At 37.3% G+C, this 25,593-nt stretch overlaps 1 protein-coding gene across 1 annotated transcript; it reads left to right on the forward strand.

The window, feature by feature from the left end:
- Positions 1-6,286: 6,286 nt before the first annotated feature.
- Positions 6,287-7,815, forward strand: LOC140984261 (chlorophyll a-b binding protein 5, chloroplastic). The gene is made up of 3 exons (XM_073451540.1): positions 6,287-6,540; positions 6,821-7,166; positions 7,381-7,815. Exons 1-3 carry the CDS (start codon positions 6,401-6,403, stop codon positions 7,684-7,686), a joined length of 792 nt encoding a protein of 263 aa, XP_073307641.1. The 5' UTR covers positions 6,287-6,400; the 3' UTR covers positions 7,687-7,815.
- The last annotated feature ends 17,778 nt before the right edge of the window (positions 7,816-25,593 follow it).

Raw genomic sequence — 25,593 nt, forward strand, 5'->3', positions numbered from 1 at the left:
CTCCTCACTCCAAACGAATTTAGCATTCTTCTTAGTCAATGAAGTGAGTGGCACTGCTATCGAAGAAAATTCCAGAATGAATTTCCTCTAGTAGCCTGTTAAGAATAGGAAACTGTGAATCTCTAATGCATTATTCAGCTCAATCCACTCTTTAACTGCTGTCACCTTAGCTGGATCCACCTCAATGCCACTGCTAGAAATTATATGACCCAAAAACGCTACTTTCTCCAACCAGAATTCACACTTACTGAATTTTACAAACAACTTGCGACTCTGCAAGACTTACAAAACTGTACCCCAATGCTGACTGTGCTCCTCATGGTTCTTCGAGTAGATAAGAATGTATTAAATGAACACTACGACGAACTGATCTAGGTAAGGCTGAAATACTCGATTCATGAGCTCCATGAAAATCGCTGGAGCATTCGTCAGTCCAAACGACATCACTAAAAACTCGTAGTGCCCATATCTGGTTTTGAAGGCTGTCTTATGAACATCTGCATCTTTTACTTTCAGCTGATGATACATGATCGCAGATCTATCTTAGAGAACACTTTAGCTCCCTGCAACTGATTGAACAAGTCTTCGATCCTTAGAAGTGGGTATTTATTCTTGATCATCATCTTGTTCAACTCTCGGTAAACGATACACAATCTCATGCTCCCATATTTCTTCTTTACGAAGAGTACTGGTGCGCCCTATGGTGAGAAAATAGGGCGGGTGAATTCTTTGTCTAAGAGTTCCTGAATCTGCTGTTTGAGATCTAACATCTCAGCTGGAGCTAAATGGTATGGTGCCTTAGAGATAGACACGATGCCTGGCACAAGTTCGATGGCAAACTCCACCTCTCTCTCTGGCGGAAGGCATGTGACGTCATCAAGAAAGACGTCAAGAAAATCTCTGACTACTGGTACATCAAATATCGACGGAGTGGGTACGTCAGGTGCGGAAATAATATTGGCCAAGAAAGCCTGACATCTCTTATGAATAAGTTTATGCGCCTGCATGCAAGAGATCATGCGAGGAAAATTCCTCCATCTATCCGGCTCAAAGAGAAACTACTCCATGCCCAACGGTCTTACCAACAAAGACCTTTTCTAGAAGTCAATCAGAACTCTGTTCTTCGTCAGCTAGTCCATTTCCTGAGAGATGTTAGCACAACACACGAAACTTACATCCCAAAATACTAACCTTAAACTCTTGCATAGTATAAAATTTCTATCCTAAGTCATCAAAAATACAAAACAACACACTAATAGTCCCCAAAACAAATTTGAACCATGCATAGCAAAATAATACGGTGCTGAATTAAATAGGTTACCAGTCAATAGGGTCGTGTCTGAGTTCGCCTCATCTGCCTGCTTGGCGAACACTCTCCCCTGGGTCGGCTGCCTCCAGTGTGGGCAGTCCTTCAGCACATGATAGCTGGCTCCGCATTTGAAGCATTTGCCCGGGGCGGTGGCACTTTGGGCATACTGAGTACTCACCAGGCTTCTGTGGAGCCTTCTGCTGAGGAATGGGACCCTTGCCTTTCGACGGTCTTTGAAATGGCCTCTTCCCCTGCTGTCCTTGGATAGGCATCTTAAACTGAGGTCGCCGCTACTGCTAAGGTGCCTGATAGGGCCTCTTGCCCTGCCTATCACTCTCGATGTCCATTTGGTCCTATTCTGCAGCCAATGCTCTAGATACAGCGACGGCATAGGTAGTAGGACCAGCCACTCGAACATCACAGAACAAGATCGGTCGTAACCCATCAATAAAATGAGTCAACTTCTCCCGGGCATCATTTGCAATCAGGGGCACAAAGTGACACCCCCTCTCAAACTTCCTGACAAATTATGCCACGTTACTGTCTCCCTGTCGCAGCGTCATGAACTCCCTGGTTAGGCGGGAGGGTACTTCCTCAGTGAAGTACTTGGAGTAGAAAACCTCCTTGAAACCATTCCGAGTCAGGGTATGCAAATTTAATGATACAGACGCGCTCTCCCACCACAATCTGACGACTCCTGTCAGTAGAAATGTGGAGCATCTGACCGTGTCTACATCCTGCAGCTCCATGAATTCAAAAATTACTTCAATGGACTTAATCTATCCTTCAGTTATCATCGGGTCAGTAGTCCCCGAGAATTCCTTCGGATCCATCCTCCTAAACCTCTCGTAAACTGCCTTTGGTCTGGGCCTCGCCCTCGCCCCTGTATCCACTGTAGCATTGTTCTCCGCAAACTGTGCGAAGAACTGAGTCATTCTTGCAAGCATTTGAACCTGCATATCTGGATGTGGACGAGGAGGAGTGTCCCTCTCCCCATCCTGGGCTTCTCTATTCTCATCGTCTGCTTCACGTACAATCCTACGTCTGGGAGGCATATTGTTCCAAAAGTTATCCAACACGTAAACCCAACATGCATGACCATAATATCAATATCATAAGTTGCACGTAATTTGAACTTAAAACATGTGCATGCTGAAATCATGACTTGATGCCTACTACATGAAAGAATTTAAAACTTTAAAACTTACAGACTTGAAGTGAGAGTTCGTGAGCTTCTCGCAACTGGCAGTAGGCATAACCCTTTACAAGAACACCGCTCTGATACCAACTGTAACGTATCGTAATTTTAAACTAATTGAAATTTGCGAACAAAAAAAATTTCTTAAATAAATACTAAACTTTCAAATTTGTAATAAAATAATCAGCTCGTCTAAAAAAATTTGAAATAAAAATAATTACAAACAAATTTTGCAAAAAGGATGTTTAACAATGTAAACAATCTCGTAGAAAAACAGAGTATTTGAAACGACATGCATAAAATTCTTAAAATCGAAGGAAGTCCTCAAGTTTAGCCTTCTGCGCAGATCGAGCCGGCTCATTGGTCCCCACCCCACGTCTCCTTATACTCGTCATCACCTGCATCGATCAAGTTTAGTGAGTTTAAAGGCTTAACATGTATAAACTGGAAGTAACAAGTAATACATAATAAAACCACATGCATCTTTAAAGTAGAGCGTACATACTGAAACTTGAACGTAATAACATAAACATAGATGTGCCATCATCGTAAAACTTTTCATAAACATGCTTCCATCATAGATACTTGAACATGCATAAACTTCATCATATTGCGTAGACATATGTTTCAAAGCAAGTGAACCATACATAAATGCGCCTTATCAGACAAAACCACAGTAATGGGCTGGGAGGGAAAATCCACAACCACATACATGAGATCCCCGATCATGTTTTACCGGGTGGATTGGTCCCTGTTCATGCTTTACCGCTTTCCAATCCTGATCTAAACCCGGTCATGCTTTATCGGGATGAAGAGGTCATCAGCTACGTTCACCAAACTCGTTCGTATTTCGTCACAAGACATTTAGCATACTTCAAAAACATAAACATTTTCTTTTGCATGTCGAACATACTTACATAGTGTTGAGGGATTCGTTGGATCTCGCTCGGGTTATTGCTGCCCATGCTAACATGTTTTTCATGCACCTTAAATTACATAACTTAATCATGCATATCGTACTTATTACTCATTGATTAAATAACTTATGAATTTTTAGAATACTCGGGACTTGATTGTGGTAAACATCAGTATGGACTACCTCGGAGAAGTCATCAAAAGCAGGGTTTGGGCAACCGTCTTACTATACTTAGCAGGTAGGCACTGAAAACAAGGTAATGATGACATCTGTGAGAACCCGAGAATTTCTGATCCAAAACGAATCATGTAAGAAATAAAAATTCGAAATTAAGCTTAAACTAAGCTCAACAAATTTCATTCTAACTATAGAACTCAAATATGAACTTAGATTTCAACTAACTTAACTCGAGGAAGTAGCTTCAAGTTCGGGGATTAACTCCATGGGAAGCCAAACTGCAAGAAACCGCATCCATCGAAAAGTCGTCACTGGAGGAGTAAAACCCCAGCTCAAGGACTCGATCTTTCAGCTCAAAACAGCTCAACCAAGTTTGTCCTAATAAGGCCAAAAAGAGGAGCTAAGGGATTGGACAAATTAAATATGCAAGAAATGACCTTTGAGTTAAACCATGAAGGAGCTAAGGGAGGAGCTAAGGGACCAATACACATTAATAAAGCACGAAATGACCTTTGAGATAATCCATGAAGGAGCTAAGGGAGGAGCTAGGAGACCAGGACACATTTATGATGCAAGGAATGACTCTTGGTGCTTGGCATATCTTTGACCACATTTATGGTTTCTTGGACATCAAGGGGCGTCCAATTGGGGTAGTTGGGGAGCCATTTTGGCATCTATAAATAGGAGATCAAGGTGATAGAAAAACCATTCCAAAAAGCCTCCAAGTTTCGGCCCTCACCCTCTACAAAACTCTCCAAAATTTCGGCCAAGCTAAGCAAGGAAGAGGAATGAAATTTCATGCTGTCAAGTACTGAAATCCTACGTCGAAGTGCTGCTCAATCGAAGACAGCATTTGTGGAGGTTACGTCGAAGTGCTGCTTGATTTTCGAAAGGAAGCTTTGTACAAGAATACTGCAAATTCGGTAAGTGGGTTTTTTTTATATATATTCGTTTGTATTTTTAAAACTTGAATATATAAGTTATGACATGCATGTATGTGTGTCCCTTTAATTCGAAAATGACAGTCTGTTCTGTTTAAAATTTCGATCGATTATACGTTTTCTTCTATGTTTCGAAATTCTTTGATTCCGCTGAATCCGTTTGAAACTCTGATATCTGAAAATTCTGATACGTTTTGTCTGGTAAACTCTGAATTCTGTGTTGCACTGTTACGATTCGAATTTGAAATGGGACGAGAATTGTAACTCTGTCTTGCCCCATTGGTGGGTATAAAACTATATTCTGTTTGGCCCCCATTGAGGGGTATAAAACCATGTTCTGGCCTCACCCCTTAGAGGACTAACATATTGGGGACAATTTGACCATGGAAATGAGATGAATAACAGTGTTTTGTCTGCTCTGAAATGATCTGATTTGTTTCTGAAATGCTCTGAATCATCTGTTAACTTCTGTCTCATATTTGATTTGTTTCTGTAAGTTAAAAGTAATAAGTTAATTTTGAAAGTTTGTTAAATAAATGTTTTAAAGATTAAGTTCTATATGTATCATTGGAAATCGATTGACCCCCCCACTTGCTGAGTGTTTCCCAAAACACTCACCCCTTAAAAATTTCAGATAAAAATGAAGAACATCTGAATGAAGAGGAGCAGGAAGCATTCTGGGGATGGTGATCGAAAGTCAAGCCCAAGAATTGAGATTTTTATTCTTTCTTTTGTTTCGTTTCCGCAAAAATCTGATGTAATTGTTGTTCTATTGTCGTTGTAAAGACAATGTTTTATTTATGAAAAAGATTGGTTTTTGGCATTTCAATACGAGGCTTAATTGTTTTCAAGTAATTGTTAAACAATGCCGGATGTCACCGACGCTCGGACACGGGGCGTGACATTTAAGGCTCTTCCTCGTTCACTTGTTCTTCATTTTTATCTGAAATTTATAAAGAGTGAGTGTTTTGGGAAACACTCAGCAAGTGGGGGTGGTAGTCGATGTTTAGTTTCCGCATTCGCAACTCTGATGTATTTTTTTTATTCTATTGTCATTGTAAAGACAATGTTTTATTTATGAAAAAGAATTGTTTTTGGCATTTCGATACGAGACTTAATTGTTTTCAAGTAATTGTTAAACAATGTCGGATGTCACCGACACTTCGGACACGGGGTGTGACAAGATCTCCTCCTATAAATAGCAGGTACCAATCTCATTTACGGATTCTGGAATTTTGAACTTTAAACACTCGTGTATATCACCACATATACAGTCATTTTTACTCTTCTTCACCTGCTGACTTAAGTATTGGAGTGGCCATGCCGGACACCTCTCCGACGTTCATTTCATTGTCTCCAGGTTACGGTGGAAGCCATAGCTCACAGATATATCACCTTTCTCAATTTCCTAAAACAACACTGGCATCATCATCCGATGAATTGCCCCGATTCAACTCACTCGATTTACACGGATCACATCACTTGTGTATCACGAATCACTTCCATAACTGAACACAACCTTTATACATACGTTATCATGCAAACAGTCCCATAAAAAAATGACAAAATGAACACGTATGATGCCGCCTCTAAAAACCCCATTTATCGGCTTTGCATATTTCAACATAAAAAAATATCCTAATTTGTGGCTAAAAGAGCAAATTGGGATTCTTGAGTGGCACGTGGCAAAGCATGTGGGAGAGAATCTGAAGAGATATCTAAATCCCACGTACGAGCCAATAACCAAGTGCCTATGTGTAGATATTGCAATCCGCAATACCATCAAAATTTCATGTATAAATAAACAAGCAAAACTCAGACTCAAGCATTGTACCCGCAAACTCCAAGCACCTTCAAGAATGGCAACTTCTGCAATCCAACAGGCCGCCGCCTTGAAACCTCAGAATGAGCTTGTCCGAAAGGTCGGAAACGCTGCCGGAAACGGCGTCGGACGCTACACCATGAGGCGTACTGTCAAAAGCACTCCTCCCAGTATCTGGTACATATACTTTTTCTTGATTGAATTGAACTTAGTTTCAAGTGCTTTTTTATTATGTTTATTGTTATTGGTAAGATTTTTATAATTACGTGAATAATATTTAATGTTCAAGCGAGTAATTACCTACTTTTTTCAAAAAAATTACCCTTTGACAATAAATAGGTGTCTAAAATTGCTTATTCGATTTTATTATTTAATTTTTAAATGATTTATTAATCAAGTTGTTTTGTGTTTTAATGTTTTTGAAACTGGAATTAGTGGAGTTTGAATGTTGAAATAGGTACGGACCAGACAGACCTAAGTACTTGGGCCCATTCTCCAGCCAGACCCCATCATATCTGACGGGCGAGTACCCCGGCGACTACGGCTGGGACACCGCCGGCCTCTCGGCTGATCCCGAGACATACGCTAGGAACCGCGAGCTTGAAGTGATCCACTCCCGCTGGGCCATGCTCGGCGCCCTAGGCTGCGTCACTCCCGAACTCCTCGCCAGGAACGGCGTCAAATTCGGTGAAAGTGTCTGGTTCAAAGCTGGATCCCAGATCTTCTCCGAGGGCGGGCTCAACTACCTCGGAAACCCCAACCTCATCCATGCCCAGAGCATTCTCGCCATTTGGGCCTCCCAGGTTGGATAAATTTTTTGAATTTGATTGATGATACTTTTAGACATTTATTATTGTTCAAATTCAAAATAAATTTGTATTTTCTATTTTATTATTTGGTTTTCCTTTTACTAACGCATAACATTCTTATCTGTAGTTATCTAAAAAAATCCTTATATGTTTGTAGAGAAAAAAATAATATTTGATCAATTTCATTTTTCAAATTTATCTCCGACAGGTTGTCCTGATGGGATTCGTCGAAGGGTACAGAGTCGGTGGTGGGCCGCTCGGCGAGGGGCTCGACAAGGTGTACCCTGGCGGAGCATTCGACCCGTTGGGTTTGGCCGATGACCCGGATACCTTCGCCGAGTTGAAGGTGAAGGAGCTGAAGAATGGGAGACTGGCCATGTTCTCCATGTTCGGATTCTTCGTGCAGGCCATTGTTACAGGGAAGGGCCCGATCGAGAATCTGTACGATCACCTTGCTGATCCTGTGGCTAATAATGCTTGGGCTTATGCCACAAACTTTACTCCCGGAAAGTGAGGATTGTAATGGTCTGAGTTTGATGTAAGGATCGATATGAGACTTCAAATTAAAGTGTGTTATTTTGAGTAATAAGCAAATTCAGCTTCTCTTGAAAATGAAAGTAATCAAATTGGAATATTTTAAAAATTGGTTTTAGTATTCATTGAAATTTATAAACTAAAAATTATAATATTTAATTCATACGAGGGAACATAATTTTTTTAAAAATAAAAAAATAAATTGAGCTTTCATCAAATTGATTCGAGTTTAATATAACTGTTTGTACTAAAATAATGAAATTATGAAAGCCAAAATTAATTATGAAGATCCAATTAAATTTTGAAAACCAAACTTAATTATGGAGGAACAATTAAATTCCATCAAATGTGACAGATAGATTCTCATCGATTCAAATTTATTCAGATAAGTTAAGAAGCTCGTGGAAAGAGGAGGAGATCGTGGGATAAAATGGGAAAGGATCGTGAGTCATGGGTAGAGTGGAAGAAACCGAACCGCACAGCGAAGAAAATGGAGGAATCGGCCAACGCAGAAAAGGACAACAATCTCTCGCACAACTCCAAGCAACTCCCTGCAGAATTCTCATAAATTTAGTCAAGCTTTTTCATGCTTTTTCAGTATATTTTAGCATCTTCGTACATATTCTTGCACCACATTGTTATTTTTTTTTCATGTTTTTCGTAATTTCATACTGATTTGTTGATGTATAATCATGTTAGGAGTTTATTTCATCAAGTTCTATTGTCTTTTCTTTCTTTTTGGCGTTGTATTTGTTTAGGAGACTATAACGAACGGTCAAATTTAGTGTCCATAATCGTCGTGATTCTTAGAAATTAGATTTTCATTGTTTTTACATAAATCGGTGCATCTTCTCACCTGGCACGCCCGCAAATCAATATTGTGCAAATAATTTTTGGCACGCCCAGTGGGACACCATTATGCCGTCAAGAAGGAAAGAAAACGCCAATCATGAAAGTGGGGAGTCTTTTTCTAATCAAGAGGGAACTCAGGTTCAACAGCCCGAACAACCTGTTGTTGAACCACAGGCCGAAGAAGTTGATCTGCAAGTTCCGAGTACATATAATCAAGTTTCAAACAGAGTAATGGAATTGAAGAATTGACTGCTATTAAGATTAAGGAAATTTCACAGGCATTATCTAAGGCAATGTCTGACTGTTTGAAAACTCCACCGAGTAAACCGAATCAGTCTATCCGAGGGGAGCAAAATATCACTGTCAAAGAGACTGATCAAGGAAGCAACCAAGTCCATGAATTTGACCAGGGAGTAGGAAACTCAAGGGCTGGCGATCCTCGCCGCCTAGAGTTCGCACTCCTAAACCAACATGAAGGAAGGTACACACCACCACATAAAAAAGAGAAAACTGTATGTGGAAGAGTTCGGTCATATCGACGTACAGATAGGGCGGGGAGTTCAAAACAACATGTCAACCAAGTCCATGCTATTACTAATCCTTTGTTTCAATCAAAAATGTATGATGATATACCACACTTGGGTTATCAGGGAGTTGATGGAAGTTTCTAAGGATGGAATGCTGGTAGTACAGGGGCTCAAACTCGGGGGGCAAACTATTATCACCATCCGCTCCCCAACAGAAATGCAGCAATGATCGATCCTGATACGGTGAGAGAAACTGTTCAAGAGCTATATGGGCCGGATTTGAGACAGATAGGCCGCCCAGAGTTCCATAAACCATATTCAGACTACACAGACGTGAATAACTCGTACCCAAGGGGTTATAGAGTTCATGATTTCAGTTTATTCTCTGGGGAGGATGACCAGTCCAGCATGGAATACATAGCCAGGTTTACCATCCAGTGCGGGAAATTAGCCAACTTGGAGAACTTCAACAATTTAAAGTTGCGGCTATTCCCAAATTCTCTCACAAAGACTGCATTTGCTTGGTATGCTTCACTCCCCAGAAATTCAGTGATGAGTTGGCAAGAGATGGAAAGACAATTTCACATTCAATTTTATAGAACAGAGCTAGAAGTGTGTATTGTCGATTTATCCAGAGTCACCCAAAAGAAAGTAGAATCTGTAGAGTCTTTTATTGACAGGTTCAAAAAGATGAAGAATAGGTGCAAGGTGTTCCTACCTGAGACCGAGTTCGTAAAGATGGCACAAAGGGGCTGGATTTTGAATTAAGGAAGAAATTCCAAGGTATGGAGTTCAGGGATTTCTTTGAGTTGGATGCCAAAGTTGCTAAATACGAAGAACTGTTGCGGGAGGAGTCGTACAAGAAGAGAACTGCTATGGGGTCTTATTATCAAGAGGTGGAAGATGTTGTGTTGGAAGAAATTCAATCAGTTGGTTCATGTACGGTTCCCCTGCTAAAAAAGAAGCTGACAGAACCTGTAAAGAATAACCCCCAACTCTCCAAGGATATGCAGCACACGTTTGACGTGTCGAAAACCGACGAAGTTTTTTGATTTCCTCGTAAAAGAAAAATTCATCACTTTTCCACTGGACCACAGGGTGCCACCCAAGGAAGAGCTGAAAGGTCGAGAATATTGTAAGTACCACAATTCTTATAATCATGCTACTAAAGCTTGTTGGGCTTTAAAGAACATTTTGCAGGACAGAATCAACAAAGGAATCTTGAAGTTCCCTGACAAACAAGAATCCATGGCAGTGGATGATGATCATTTTCCCCCAATAGCTTCTGTTATTGTGAATGTGACATATTTGAGGGATCTTCTCAATGAGAAAAGAGGCCTATCTTTTGTAGTAAAAGATCGAATAATTAAGAAATGCTGGATCCAGAAGGGTCAACTTTTTGAAGCTACTGGAAGGCAAAGTACTGATCGACTAAGAACAGTTCGACAGCGTTTCCCTAGAAGTGTTGGTGAATCCGCGACCTCTAGGCCGAGGAACCAACATTTTTTCAAGAAACCAGTGCTTGAGAATCAATGGTTTAGAGGAGAGTCATCTCGCAATCAGCACCAAAGGTAATCGGACAGAAGAAATGCTTATGAAGTTGAGTCGCGAATGATGGAAATCAAGAAAAGGTCAGCTGACAAAGATGGATAGCAGCGTGTGGATGAAATTTCAAAAGGAAAAATGATTGAGAGTAGGAGAGCAAAGCCCAGGCATGTCCTTCCAGCTAGATGCGAGTTCAGTTAGTCTTGGAGAGTGACCCAACACAAAAAGTTCCCTAAGCCACCGACTATGACTCAAAAGAGACGGCTTTTGAGAGAAAGAGTTATTGCAAGAAGAGAAGCAAAGTTGAGAAATGAATTCGCATTGGATATTTCAGTCACCAGGGATCAGGCGGGGAGTAAGTGTTGGGACATCATATTCTCGCACCCAAGACGCAGCAGAAGTTTAAAAATTTTGTTCTTGGACGTCGTGTGTTAAAAAAATTCATAGAGTATTTAGAATTATAGCTTTGCATTCTTAACGCTTGGACTCCAAACTATTCCGATTTTTACGCGGAGATAGTCCTTCTTATAAATCCCTACGAACGGCTCTTCTCTTTTATCGTCTAATTAGGTCCACGATCAGAGACTATTTTCCTCGTTTGGTTTGCACTAGAAAATCCAAACGATTTATGCGTTCAGACTGTAGCCTCTGAATTTCCAAATCCGGAGACGGTGCGGCAACAGCGGCGTGGCGATGAATGACTCTTTATGGCCGAAATTATTTTTCCCCAAAATTATGTGATGGCCGAGACTTCATGATTGTAAATCATGAATTTTGTAATTTTTTAATCTTAATCAATGATAAAAATAATACTTATTGATTTTTTTAATCAATGATTAAGCAAATCATATTTGCTTTTGTAATCAAACTATTCCAACAATCTAAAGGGGATGGCCTGGGTTTCAAGGGAGAAAGGAAGGAATTTTTCTTATGTTTTGTGTGAAAAATTATGGTCATCTAATATGAGTCCTAGTGGTATATTTATAGAGTGAGACTCCTAATACAATTAGGAGTCCCTCTCCCACAATGACTCTAATAAGTTCATTTTATTAAAACTCTCATATAATTAATATATAATGTATTTATTAATTTTTAATAATACATGATATAATAATACCATATACATATTTTATATCACCATATAAAATATATATGTACATTAATTAAATTAAATAACCATTATTTAATTTATAAATTAACTCCTTAGTTAATTTAATTCTAGACTCCTCTAGAACATATATGAGAATTTATGCATGTTAGTAGTCACCACTACTAGCACAATCATTTAATTAGTAAATTTCATATTCACAAAAAAAATGATTCCGAACTCATTATAACCCCGATCGACGATCCGAAAGCGTCGATGTACCAAAGATACAAATCTTGTTCATATAATGAAAATTGAAAATTTCGAAGATCAAAATTTTCACTTACCATATTGGGCAGCTGCCAGTTTTAGTGAACTCCTTCACAAAACAGACAGTTCCACTCTCCTCCTTATTCAGCAATCCTGCTAACTTCCATTTATTCCATACTATGGAATCAGCTCATAAACTCCTTTATAAGCTTCCTGTTTGATCTCCATCAAACCATAGTTTCCAAATTCCAACTCCTTGAAGTTTGACTATCTCAACGGGAACACAGAATCCGATACTTGTGTGACCCTCAATGGTTCAGAGATACAGCTAGCCGTTGGTTCACATCTTCATGTAATTCAGAATAACATTTATACTGATTCGGGTTTACCCTATTTAACCCTATTCTTTTCATCAATTCATTGATCAAGAATGTCAGAACTCATTTCTGATTGCACCCATCGGATCATGGTAAGAGCGTCTAGTAGCATCGCCCCATGATCCCCTAGGTATCACTGATAGTGCCTGCAAGAACCTTTAGTCATGGTTAGCATACAATACGGTCTCTTCAACACATATATCCCGATCGAATCTGTAACCATTGGTATATCGAGAGTTGCATATGAATTCGATAATGTTGTGATTTATCTTTGAGTACTAATAGTGGCATGGTATGTGCAACTAGGAAAACACCTTTCCCTAAAGCACATTTCTTGCTCTGACCAGAGACTCCTTGCTCTATTAACTCATCAGATCACATAGGATATCTTCACCCGTAGGCGAACGGTGAATCCCCGGCTACAATGCATTTGCTCTTACGTATTTCAAAAATACACCCAACCTCGCCACCTGATGTCCCTCAATGGAGTCGGTAAACGGATCAAAGTGCATGCTAGTACGTATACCCCCTACATTGGCCCGGGTCAAAGGACTAATGGTGTACAACCATAACTGTGGACTATTCCACTCGATAAGTGAGAACCACTTGGACAGTCCGAAGGAGGGTTGTTCAGTGCATCATCATATGATCACTCATCTGTGTGAATGGACATCTCCATGCACTTGCCAATGAAACATGGAGTTTAAACCACAAATGCTAGTCTCAAGCTCAAGCAACTTTTATCCTTGTTTTAGGAGGCTGAATCGACTAGGAACCTGTTTAGAATATACGGTACACTTTCTAATGAGTTTTATGATCTTACGTTGTGACGCAGACCTCATGGTACCTATTGTATATTTAAGGACTTTATCTATGCTGTTTGCATGGGTATACAGATAAAATATAATGCCATAATCGAATAAAATCGTAAAATATTATTAAAATTGCTACTACTTAAATTATAATTCACCCAAGTGTAGGTTGTCTGCAAGTAATATATTTCGTAAGTACGAGATCGATCCACAGAGAAGTTATTTTAAGTTTAAATTTATTAATTTATAGATTACCAAATGCAAGAACGAAGTTTACAAATTATAAATTTTGTCAAGGCTCGAGGATTTATTCTTGGTTTATGCAATATTGTTTAACTAAAAGTAAAACAAAGGAAACAACCATAAATAATGATTCCAAGAAAATTAAATATTTAAACACATACATAATATAATATAGTTCCCACTATAGAAAATATCAATTCACCGATATTTTATATATGGTACTTATGATTATATATATAACTATATAAATATATAACTACATAAAATAAATGTTAAATTAAATCATTATATTTCATTTAGAACAACCGGCAGAGCCACGCTATTGCCTAAATGAAATATATGATTTAATAAGTTAGATGCGGAAAGTAAAAGTTATTTGCGATAAAGTAAATGTTAGATGCGGAAAGTAAAAGTTAGTTGCGATAAAGTAAATGTTAGATGCGGAAAGTAAAAGTTAGTTGCGATAAAGTAAATGTTAGATGCGGAAAGTAAAAGTTAGTTGCGATAAAGTAAATGTTAGATTGTTAGATATCATAATATTTCATTTAGAACAACCGGCAGAGCCACGCTATCGTCTAAATGAAATATATGATATAATTATATAAATATATATATATATATATATATATATGTATGTATGTATAATATAACAATAATAATTGATGAAATATTTATTGTATCAAAATTAAACAACAAATCAAGATAACCACTTCAATGATATCAAGCATTTGATGTAAATTGATAACAACAAATAATTCATTTTTATACCTACAATAAAAAAGAAATTAGCAAAATGAAAAGAAATAAAGAAAGAATATACAAAATATAAACAATCTTACTTCACCAAAATTCATCCTCTTCACCTTGACATAATAGATTTAGCTTTCCATAAACTTACTTTTGATCAACACTAAAAACATCACTCATAATTTGGAAAATGAAAAATATATTGGAACTTAAAACTTTTATACACACTCACACTATATTTTACAATGAGATAGAACGATTTTCAAGCTAGCACAAGGCCTCTATTTATAGGCCAAATGAGAGAAATGGTCAAAAATTTTATTAATGCCATGTAGTTGTAATAGTAGTCTTTGTCTCCTCCAACTTTAATTACATATCCCTTCTTTCAATGCTTTGTTCCACGACTTTAATCACCGAATTTGACTCTGCTCAAAACAGCAAAGATGTGGGAAATTGTCTGTATATGAATTTGGCCACTTGGTTTACCTCATTTGATTAAATATTGAAATAGTTATGATTTGTTTACTATATGCTGGTCATGGTGAAAGTAAATTTGTTCTCCTTTTGATATTTTCACAATTTGATCATCTTAACCAATTTTTTAGGCAATCATGTCTTCTGCAAAGTTGTAGATAATTTCTCAAGGATTCCAAACATGTTTGAATCACCTCCATTTGAGTTTTCTAGCTTGAGTTATCATTATTTTACTAACACGTAGAAAACCTGAAAATAAAATATATTTAGTAAAGCATTTAAATATAAACACACAATAATAAAATAACATAATTTTATAATTTTAATAAAACATAAATTTTAAAATATAGGTTTTAACATATAATAAATTATTAATTTTAAGTTTCATCACACCCCCACACTACCTTATTACTAGTCTCTTAGTAATAAAATTTATCGGAAAATCACAACCTAGATTCTTTATTCTTTTTATATATTCAAATATAAAAACATATTCATTTTAAAAACAAACTCATATACCGATTTATATATATATATATATATTTTCATTTAATATAATAATATGTGCTTTTATTATTATTTTCACATAATATATAAAGTAACAATATATATATATATTTTTAATTTCTAAATTTTTTTATTATAGTATAGTCAAAAAAATAATTCACACCACCTACAATAACATGTATAATATCGAGAATTTTTTTGTAAAAGCCTCAACTCCATTTTCTTTCAGGTCAAAATATTTAATGGATAGCTGATTTACTCTCATGGAGTTGGAATGAATATTAACTCTCATTGAAAAAGGCTAATTAGTAAAGTAGACAATTAAATAAACTAATATTGAAAACAAAATAGGAAAATTTACAAAGAATAAAATCCCTTTTTTTTATTAACGTGACTGCAAAGTTTTACAATGACATAATTTTTTTTATCCAAACATTCTACCATAAATGTCTATATATATAAACATTTATATAACGGATACATTCGACTACCTTTGAAACATATCCAACACAAACAAATTTTTTTGTTTTTTTTAGAACATATTGATTGATGGATTTTTTTTAGAACACATTTATAGTACATTAATCAAATCTAGAAAAAAACAATTACAATGAACAAAGAACTTTGCATTCCGTTATTTATCTTCTTTTTTTATAATTAATATTTTTTTATAGGAGAGTTATATTCTTGTAATTAACCATTTTTTAATAATCAATAAAATTTTATTAATTGTTTTCTCATTTCTCACCACTTACTCACAAAAGATGTGTNATTCTATATTAATTGATCAAAAATATATATATAAATAAATTGGTACATATGAAAAACTAATTTTTCTTGTAATCTATAATTTGAATATAATGAATATTAAAATCTTGCGTATTGTGATTTTCCAATAATTATTAACTAATGCGTCTCAGGTGCATTTTACTGACACTTTACTCGTCATTGAACTAAAAATTATTATTATTATTATTACTATATATATGAATATTTTTTTTATTTTTATATAAAAACAAACTAAGAGGAGAAGAAGAAGAGGAGATTTTTCATACCTTAAAGAGTAAAAAAAAAATTAAAACATACCCTTGAATCACAAGTTCAGCATCACATGAATTTTCTTTTCTTACTCTTGGATGTTGGCCAATTAAGTTGAGATAAGAATGAATCTGGTTCATGACTAAATCCTTGCAGTAAATCAATAAGTTCACTTCACTTGTAGCAGAAACTAACATCCTTCGCGAAACTAATGAAATAAATCCTTGTTCCACAACATCAACAAGAAACGATAGCAGTTTATCATAATAATTGTTAACATTTAACAAACCAATTGGCTTATTAAGGATATATAATTGTGCCCAACAAACAGTATGAAATATTTCTTCCAAAGTACCGAAATCTCCTGCAAAGCAATGAAAGCATCTGAATGTTCAATCATTTGAGTAATTCGTTCATACACGTTGTCCACTTTCATTTCTTCTCCTATTGTTGGTCCAGTAAGACTGGCTAAGGTAATCGGAATAATGCCTAAGACTTCACTTCTACCTGCATGCGTAGCTTTTGCAACTTTTCCCATGAGACCAACTTCACAACTACCATATACCAAATGAATCTTTTTTTTAGCAAGTGTTATTCCAACCTATTCTGCTACCTCTTCATAAATTGAATCTTTTCCTGCACTAGATCTACAAAATACACAAATATTTTTTATTTTACTTACCGTGGATGTCGACATGTTTAGAAATATGTTTTCTGCAATTGTTAAATCACAGCATATGAATTTATAAGCGTAACATGCCAAAAGTCAATATTTGAACAGGAAATTATTATTATTAAAAGAAAATAAAAATGACATAAATTAAAACATATATATACAACGTAGTTGTGATTGTGGCTCATATCTTCCTCTGATTTTACGTTCAATAATGATTTCAACGCCTTTTATGAGTCGAGGATATGCTTCCCATCCAATTTTCTTATAAATTGGCAAACAAGGTCTTTCAACGTCAGATTCCCGAGACGAAATTGTATATATATATTTACTTATCTAAACAGATATGCGTTCCTACAGTAGGATCTTTATAAGGCTGATTCCACCGTCCATATTGATATTCCTCATGTTGAAATTGCCACCATAGTTCAAGAAGTTCATTTTGCACGTACCCACTAGAATGCGTATCAAGAACCTCTAGAAAATTATCCAAAGGCTCTTTAATCAGACCATTTTTAATGAATAAAATTTTATCTTCTCTATTCATTGATGTCATTCCAACATTTTGGCATTTTCCTTCACAAGTCCACCTTGCACACTTATGACATCCACATATACGTTTAGCTCTTCGCTTTTTGGCATATGTGCTTTTACCAAATCCTGGAATATGTCTTATTATTATTTCACTTGCTTCCCCAACCAATTGGACTTTTGCTTCAATTATCAAACGGATATCATTTGGTATGCTATATGACATCATCAACCTTAGTCGCTCACATCTAGCTTTATAAATTTTTTTCAACGCATTATCAGGTAAACAAGCAAAATATTTACGAAGATTCACAATACAAGCATCCATATTATTATTATTATTATTATTATTATTATTATTATTATTATTATTATTATTATTATTATTATTATTATTATTATTATTATTATTATTATTATTATTATTATTATTATTATTATTATTATTATTATTATTATTATTATTATTATTATTATTATTATTATTATTATTATTATTATTATTATTATTATTATTATTATTATTATTATTATTATTATTATTATTATTATTATTATTATTATTATTATTATTATTATTATATATTTCAATTATTTTGGGAAAACTGAAAAAACCGACTTAGATAGTCACGGAGTACCGTTATCCGCCACTTAACCGGGAAATGAACTAGAATCTGCAAAAACAAAATGAAAATATCAAACAACTATTGTGGATCATATAAAGGCATAAAATCATCATTAAGAATTTCATTTTCTATAAAAGGCTTAAGTCTTTGCCAATTAACTTTAAACACGTCATTATTTTTAGGATTTTCAATATCAACAGCACCATGAGGATAAAAAAATTTAACTATAAATGGTCCTGACTGTGAGAACCAAAGGATTTTACGAGCCAAATTTCAGCTAACTTAACTCGAAGAAATGGCTTCAAAGCTCGGAGATTAACTCAACGAGAGGCCAAGCTGAAAATAACTGCATCCATTGAAGTACTGTCACGGGAGGAATAAAACCCCAGCTCAAGGACTCAATTCGTCAGCTCGAAGCAGCTCAACCAATCTTGTCCTAACAAGAAAACAAAAGGGAGCTAAGGGATGAGCTAAAGGTTTGGACAAATTAATTATGCAAGAAATAATCAATGAAGGAGCTAAGGGTTAAGACAAACTTAATTTGCATGGGAGTTTGGATAATCATCCTAGAACTTGAAGAATGCATGGGAGTTTGAGTAATCATCCTAGAGCTTGAGGAATACATGAATCTTTGAACCAAAATAATGAGCAATCAAGCCTTTCTTGTTGACCAAGATTTCGGCCATGATGGGACTAGGTGGAAGGGTTTTTCTTGCCTATAAATACTACATGCTAGACTTCAAAAATTACACCAAAAGTTCCCCTCAAAATACCAAAATTTTGGCCCACTCCCCTTCATCAAACTCTCCCAATTTTCGGCCAAGGCTAGCAAGGAAGAAGGAAAAAATTTTCGTGAAGTCGATTGCTAGAATTCTGCGTCAAAGTGCTGCTAGATCGAAGACCTCAGTTATCAAAGTTAAGCCGAAGTGCTGCCCGAATTTTTTGAAAGAAAGCTTCGTACAAAAATCTGCAAGTGTAAGTGGACTTTTGTTATGTACCTCATTTCTATTTTAAAACGTTGATATAAATAACGTGACAAGCATGTTGGTGTGTCCCTTTTTCGAAAAAATCAGTGTGTTCTATTTTAAAATTTTGATCGATTATGTGCTCTTTTTTGTGCTTCGAATTTCTTGGTTCCGCTGTGTCTGAATAACTCTGAAATCTGAATATCTGAAAAGCTCTGTCTGTTACTTCTGAATTCTGTTGCACTGTTATGATTCGAATTTGAAATGGAACGAGAATTGTAATTCTGTTCTGGCCTCCATTGGTGGGTATAAAATCATGTTCTGTTCTGGCCCCCCTTGGTGGGTATAATACCATGTTCTGGCCCCCATTGGTGGGTATAAAACCATGTTCTGGCCTCACCCCTTAGAGGACTAACATATTGGGGACAATTTGACCATGGAAATGAGATGAGTAACAGTGTGTTTTGTCTGTTCTGAAATGATCTGAATTGTTTCTGTTCTGTTCTGTTCTGAATCATTTGATAAGCTCCGTCTTTTATTCGCTTCGTTTCTGTTGTGTCAAGTCAGGAATATTGAGTTTTGAAAGTATGTTGAAAGAATTTTTAAAGAATTAAGTTCTATATGTATCTTTGGAATCGATCGACCCCCACTTGCTGAGTGTTTCCCAAAACACTCACCCCTTACAAATTTCAGATAAAAATGAAGAACAAATGAACGAGGAGGAGCAAGAAGCGTTTTGGGGATGGTGATCAGAATTCAAGAAATTGAGAAATTGTATTCCTTTTTGTTTAGCTTCTGAAAAACTCTGATGTGAAAGCTTATTTCCTTGTCATTGTAAGACAATATATTATTTATGAAAAAGACTGGTTTGATTTGATACGAGGCTTTATTGTTTTCAATGTAATTGCTAAACAATGCCGGATGTCACCGATGCTTCGGACTCGAGGCGTGACATTTAAGTGGTATCAGAGCCGCCAGGTTCATAATCCCGCTGGGATTTTGATAGACAAAATTTGGCGAAGTCAAATTTTGGCAAAGGCCTAGTGCATCTTAATTTGAGTCCAACTTTCATCTGTTCTTGAAATCCAACTTTCATCTGATTCTTAAATTTCGAATAGACTTCAGAAATCTATCCCTTCAATCGCTTCGCAATTCTTAGTATCAAAAATTTTCCACGACCACTTTGTTTCTATTATTTGTGCTTTTCTATCCTTTATACGATTCTGATGCTTTGCCTTCGATTTATCCTAGGAAATGGCTGCTTCACGTACCCGTGCTCAGGCAGCCCTTCGCATGCGCCAGCTCACGATTGACAATCAGACTAGAGAAATTGCGACCCTGAAGGCGCAACTGGCTAGAGAAAAGTTGGAGAAACAGGAGATTATTGAGAGTAGACTCATACTGGAGACCGATGTACAACGATTGACTCATTATCTGGACTTGGCAGAGAGCCAGATGCTGGAGATACCGACCGATTCCGCTCGCGTCACGCGCTTAGCTGCACTTAACAGGGATTTATTGGATAGAGTGGAGATAGAGCGAGGACGTGCTTCTCAGGCCCGTCAGCGCCAGGAGGAGTACAACGCCAGACAAGATCGGTACATTTCGAAGCTCCATGGCACCATGGACAGACTTCAAGATCAGAATAATTACCTGCATTTTGTGATAGAGAACATGGAGGAAGAGGAGGTAGCACCGATGGAGGTGGCCGGAGATGAGAGCGCCAGTGACAGCGATGGCGGAGAGATGTTCGATTAGATTAGCATTATAATACCTGGGTTGTAATAAAATTTGTGACTAAGAAAATACTATGTGTACCAAATTATTTTGAAACTTTCTATTATCCTTCTATTGCATATTTAAAAATTTGACAAGTATCTTATGTATAAAATTGTTTTTTTTAGGAAAACAACATGGATCTTCAACGCATTATAAATGAACTTCAAAATCAACTTCAGGAAAAGGAGTCAGAAATTAAAACACTGAAAGAAAAAAAATGAGAAACTTGAAAGAGATAATTTCCAGTTAGACGGGAATAATGTATGCATGACGGAGGATCTTCGTGAGGCCAGAGAGGAAGAGAAGAAACTACGCGAGGACGTAAGACGTTATGCCGCTTATCATCTAGAGTCGGAACGTCGACACGGAATCATCAAGCAAGAGTTAAACAAAGCTCAGGATAGGATTTTTACCCTCAAAATCCGGGACGATAGCCTTCTCAAAACACAAAGCCGTTTGGAGGAACAGATCGCAGATCAAGAAATCAATGAGAAAGTAAGCCAATCAACCATACAGGAGCTACAAGATCAAGTAAACAACCTTGATCATCACAACACACAACTGCAGAATTACATTGAGCACCTGCAAAACGAAATGATCAACATGGAAGAACTCATGGAACAACTAGAAGAAAACCCCGTAGAGGAAGGAATTAATGAAGCAGAAAGAGACAGTGAAGTTATAGATGAGTATGGAAAGAACTCTAGAATAGGCACCACTTGTACCTAGAGCTATTTGATTAAACATTTATTCTGAAAATATTAATTGTATGAAAATTTTTACAATTTAATGAAATGATTTATTTGATTAAATATTGTGGCAAACAAATTAATAAAATACATGTTTATAGGATATGGCAGGCAGACCACCCCGAATCAACCGTAACCCTCGTGGCGCCAACCAAAATGAAAATCCACCACCACCTCAGAGAGTAAACCTCAGCCAAGAAGATATGATGGCAATAGCCACTATCGTAGCTGCGACGTTGCAAGGATTCGTGAACCCATTAGCTAACGCCATCCAACCACCTCAAGAACCACAACTGCGTGGAATTAAATACCATTATGAATATCTAAGAAGGAATCAAGTTCCAAATTTCGATGGAAACCCAGACCCAGAAGTCAGTCACAACTGGCTCAAGAACGTCGAAACACAATTGCCTTTACTGGAGATACCTGAAGAACTGAGAGTGGAGGTTGTAACACCGCTTTTGGAAGAACGGGCTAGGAAATGGTGGGAAACTGTGTCGCCATCTTTGACAGAGGTGGAAGAGATCACATGGCAGATTTTTAAAAGAGAGTTTTTGAAACAATACTACCCAGCCGAATTTCGACTACAGAAGTTGGGTGAATTTGAAAGCTTCAAACAGGCTCCAGACATGTCAGTAATGGAGTACACCTCATGATTCAACGATTTGGGAACTTATGTCCCAACGATCATGTCGGATGAAACGTTAAAAATGCATCGTTTCAAGAAGTGACTCAACAGTCGAATTCAGTCAGCATTGGCAGTATTCAAGCCAAACAACTTTGCGGATTTGATGGGCGCTGCAATGAGCGCAGAAACTGATATCAAGCGACGCGAGGAAGAAAACAAGAACAACAGGCCGATGAACAATCAATCTACTCAGAATGGTCCCAAGTTTAAGAAATCAAATTATTCAGGTGGGACTTTCAAAGGAAGTTCTGGCAGTGCTGGTAACACCGAAGGAAAGTGGTGTGATACATGTCAACGGAAACATGTTGGAGAATGTTACCGGAAGACAGGCGCTTGTTTTAAGTGCGGAAAGGTGGGTCATAGAATTCAAGATTGTCCAGACAACAAGGACAAAGGGACGGGGCCCAGTAAACAGCATGAAAACAAGACTAATGCTCGGGTTTACGCGATAACCCAAGAAGAAGCTTATAATACCAACGAAGTGGTGGCAGGTACCATTTTACTCAATAAAATGCCTGCATATGCTTTGTTTGATTGTGGTGCCACACATTCATTTGTATCTAGAAGATTTGCTAAAAAGCTTAAACTTAAACATGATATTCTTAGTGAACCCTTAAGAGTGGCAACACCGACGAGTAAAGTAATTGAATCACACAAAGTGTATCGAAACTGTAAAATTTGTATCAGCAATCAAACTTTCAAAGCGGAATTGATTCAACTCAATATGGTTGAGTTTGACATCATTCTTGGAATGGACTGGTTTTCTAAAAACCATGCCATGGTAGACTGTCAAAGGAAAGATATTAGACTTCAAACTTCGAACAAAGAGGAAGTCGTATACCACGGGAAATCCAAAGAACGGAAATCTCTACTATCTGCCTCGCAAGCCTGGAAGACCATAAAAGGAGGTGAAGAGATTTATCTGGCAATGATCAATGAGATTAAGGAAGAAGAAGCCCCAACGTTAGGAGATATTCCAATTGTTCAAGAATTTCCAGACGTTTTTCCCGAAGAACTACTGGCTGAGATACCCGATAGGGAAATAGAATTTGAAATCAACTTGGCCCCGGGTGCTGCTCCCATATCGAAGGCACCATACCGAATGGCTCCAGCTGAATTGAAGGAGTTAAAAGAGCAACTCCAGGAATTATTAGACAAGAAGCAGATTCGCCCAAGTGTATCCCCGTGGGGAGCTCCAGTGCTATTCGTAAAGAAAAAAGACGGGAGCATGAGGCTATGTATTGATTACTGGGAGTTGAACAAGATAACCATAAAGAATAAGTACGCACTCCCGAGAATAGATGATCTTTTTGATCAGCTAAAAGGAGCCAAAGTTTTCTCAAAGCTTGATTTAAGATCAGGATACCATCAGTTAAAGGTCAAAGCAGAAGATATCTCTAAAACTGCTTTTAGAACAAGATATGGACATTACGACTTTACAGTAATGCCCTTTGGTCTGACAAATGCTCCTGCAGCATTCATGGACCTGATGAATCGAGTATTCAAACCATACCTTGACAGATTTATGGTTGTTTTTATAGATGATATCTTGGTATACTCACCAATTGAAGAAGAACATAGAGAACATCTACGTCTCACTCTGCAAACACTACGTGAGAGAAAACTCTTTGCCGAATTCAAGAAGTGTGAATTTTGGTTAAAGAGTGTGGCATTCAAGACCATATAATTTCTGAACTTGGAGTGTCAATAGACCCTAAGAAAGAGGAAGCAATCAAGGATTGGCAAAAACCAAAGACGGTGACTGAGGTAAGGAGTTTTCTGGGTTTAGCAGGCTACTACAGAAAATTTGTGGAAGGATTTTCTTCAATAGCCATTCCACTCAACAAAATTACTCAGAAAAACTCGAAGTTCATTTGGAATGAAGCTTGTGAAAGAAGCTTTGAAACCCTGAAGACGAAACTCGCATCCACACCAGTACTAGTTCATCCCGAGGATGGTAAGAATTTCACTGTGTACGGTGACGCTTCCAAGGAAGGATTAGGGTGTGTGCTTATGCAAGAGGGTCAGGTAATTGCGTATGCCTCACAACAATTTAAAACCGTATGAGCAGAATTACCCCACTCATGACCTTGAGTTAGCTGCGGTTGTGTTTGCACTTATAATCTGGAGGTACTACCTTTATGGAGTAAAATGTGAGGTGTTTACCGATCACCAGAGCCTCGAGTACATTTTCACCCAGAAGGAATTAAACATGAGGCAAAGAAGGTGGATGGAACTTCTAAAAGATTATGATTTGGTAATCAATTATCATCCAGGAAAGGCGAATAAGGTGGCTGATGCATTGAGTCGAAGAAATTTTGGAAAAGTAAGCTTATCTTCACTATCAGCGCGACCAAGACTACGGGAAACCGTCAAATTAAAGCAGAGTCAAAACACCTCCATCCTTAAAATTAGAGAACAAATCCGAGAAGAACAAATTCCAGAATTTCAAATAGATGATAATGGGATACTCTGGATGAAAGGACGATTGTATGTGCCAAATATCGATGGAATTCGAGAGGAGGAATGGCCGAGGCGCATAAATCAAGATTTTCGGTGCATCCAGGGAGTACCAAAATGTATAGAGACTTAAAAAATAATTACTGGTGGAACGGAATGAAGAGAGACGTGCTGTCTTTGGTTCCAAATGCCTAACCTGTCAACAAGTCAAGGCAGAACATCAAAGACCTGGAGGACTGTTACAACCATTGGAAATACCGGAGTGGAAGTGGGATAACATCTCCATGGATTTTGTTGTAGGGCTACCAAGATCCAGGCAGGGTCACGATGGTATCTGGGTAATCGTTGACAGATTGACCAAGTCTGCACATTTCTTACCAGTGTGGATGACTTATAACCTGGATAAGCTCTCTACCTTGTATATGGACAACATAGTGAGACTACACGGAGTCCCGACAAGTATACTGTCTGACAAAGATTCAAGATTTGTATCAAGATTTTGGAAGAGTTTCCAGAAGGCTATGGGAACCAAGATTACTCTCAGCACGGCTTATCATCCCCAGACTGATGGCCAAACCGAAAGAACAATTAAGACCCTCGAGGATATGTTGCGGGCATGTGCGCTGGATTTTTCCGGAAATTGGAGTGAACAGTAACCCCTGATCGAATTCGCCTATAACAACAGCTATCACAGTAGCATCGAGATGGCTCCGTATGAGGCTTTTTATGGAAGAAAGTGTAGGTCGCCCCTATATTGGGACGAAGTCGGAGAAAAAGCTGTTACCGGACCAGAAATTATTCAAATAACCGTTGACAAAGTAGCCATAATCAAAGAAAGACTCAAGGCAGCCCAAGACAGACAAAAAAGTTGGGCTGATTCGAAGAGAAGACCGTTTGAATTGGAGGTGGGTGAAAAAGCTTATGTCAAAGTCTTTCC

The sequence above is a fragment of the Primulina huaijiensis genome, chromosome 9, assembly GCF_012295235.1.
Source record: "Primulina huaijiensis isolate GDHJ02 chromosome 9, ASM1229523v2, whole genome shotgun sequence".
Lineage (NCBI taxonomy): Eukaryota > Viridiplantae > Streptophyta > Magnoliopsida > Lamiales > Gesneriaceae > Primulina > Primulina huaijiensis.

Coding starts and splice junctions, on each gene's coding strand:
- LOC140984261 (XM_073451540.1), top strand. CDS start 6,401: ATGGCAACTTCTGCAATCCAACAGGCCGCCGCCTTGAAACCTCAGAAT. Junction 6,541..6,820: donor AGCACTCCTCCCAGTATCTG/GTACATATACTT, acceptor ATGTTGAAATAG/GTACGGACCAGACAGACCTA. Junction 7,167..7,380: donor TCGCCATTTGGGCCTCCCAG/GTTGGATAAATT, acceptor TATCTCCGACAG/GTTGTCCTGATGGGATTCGT.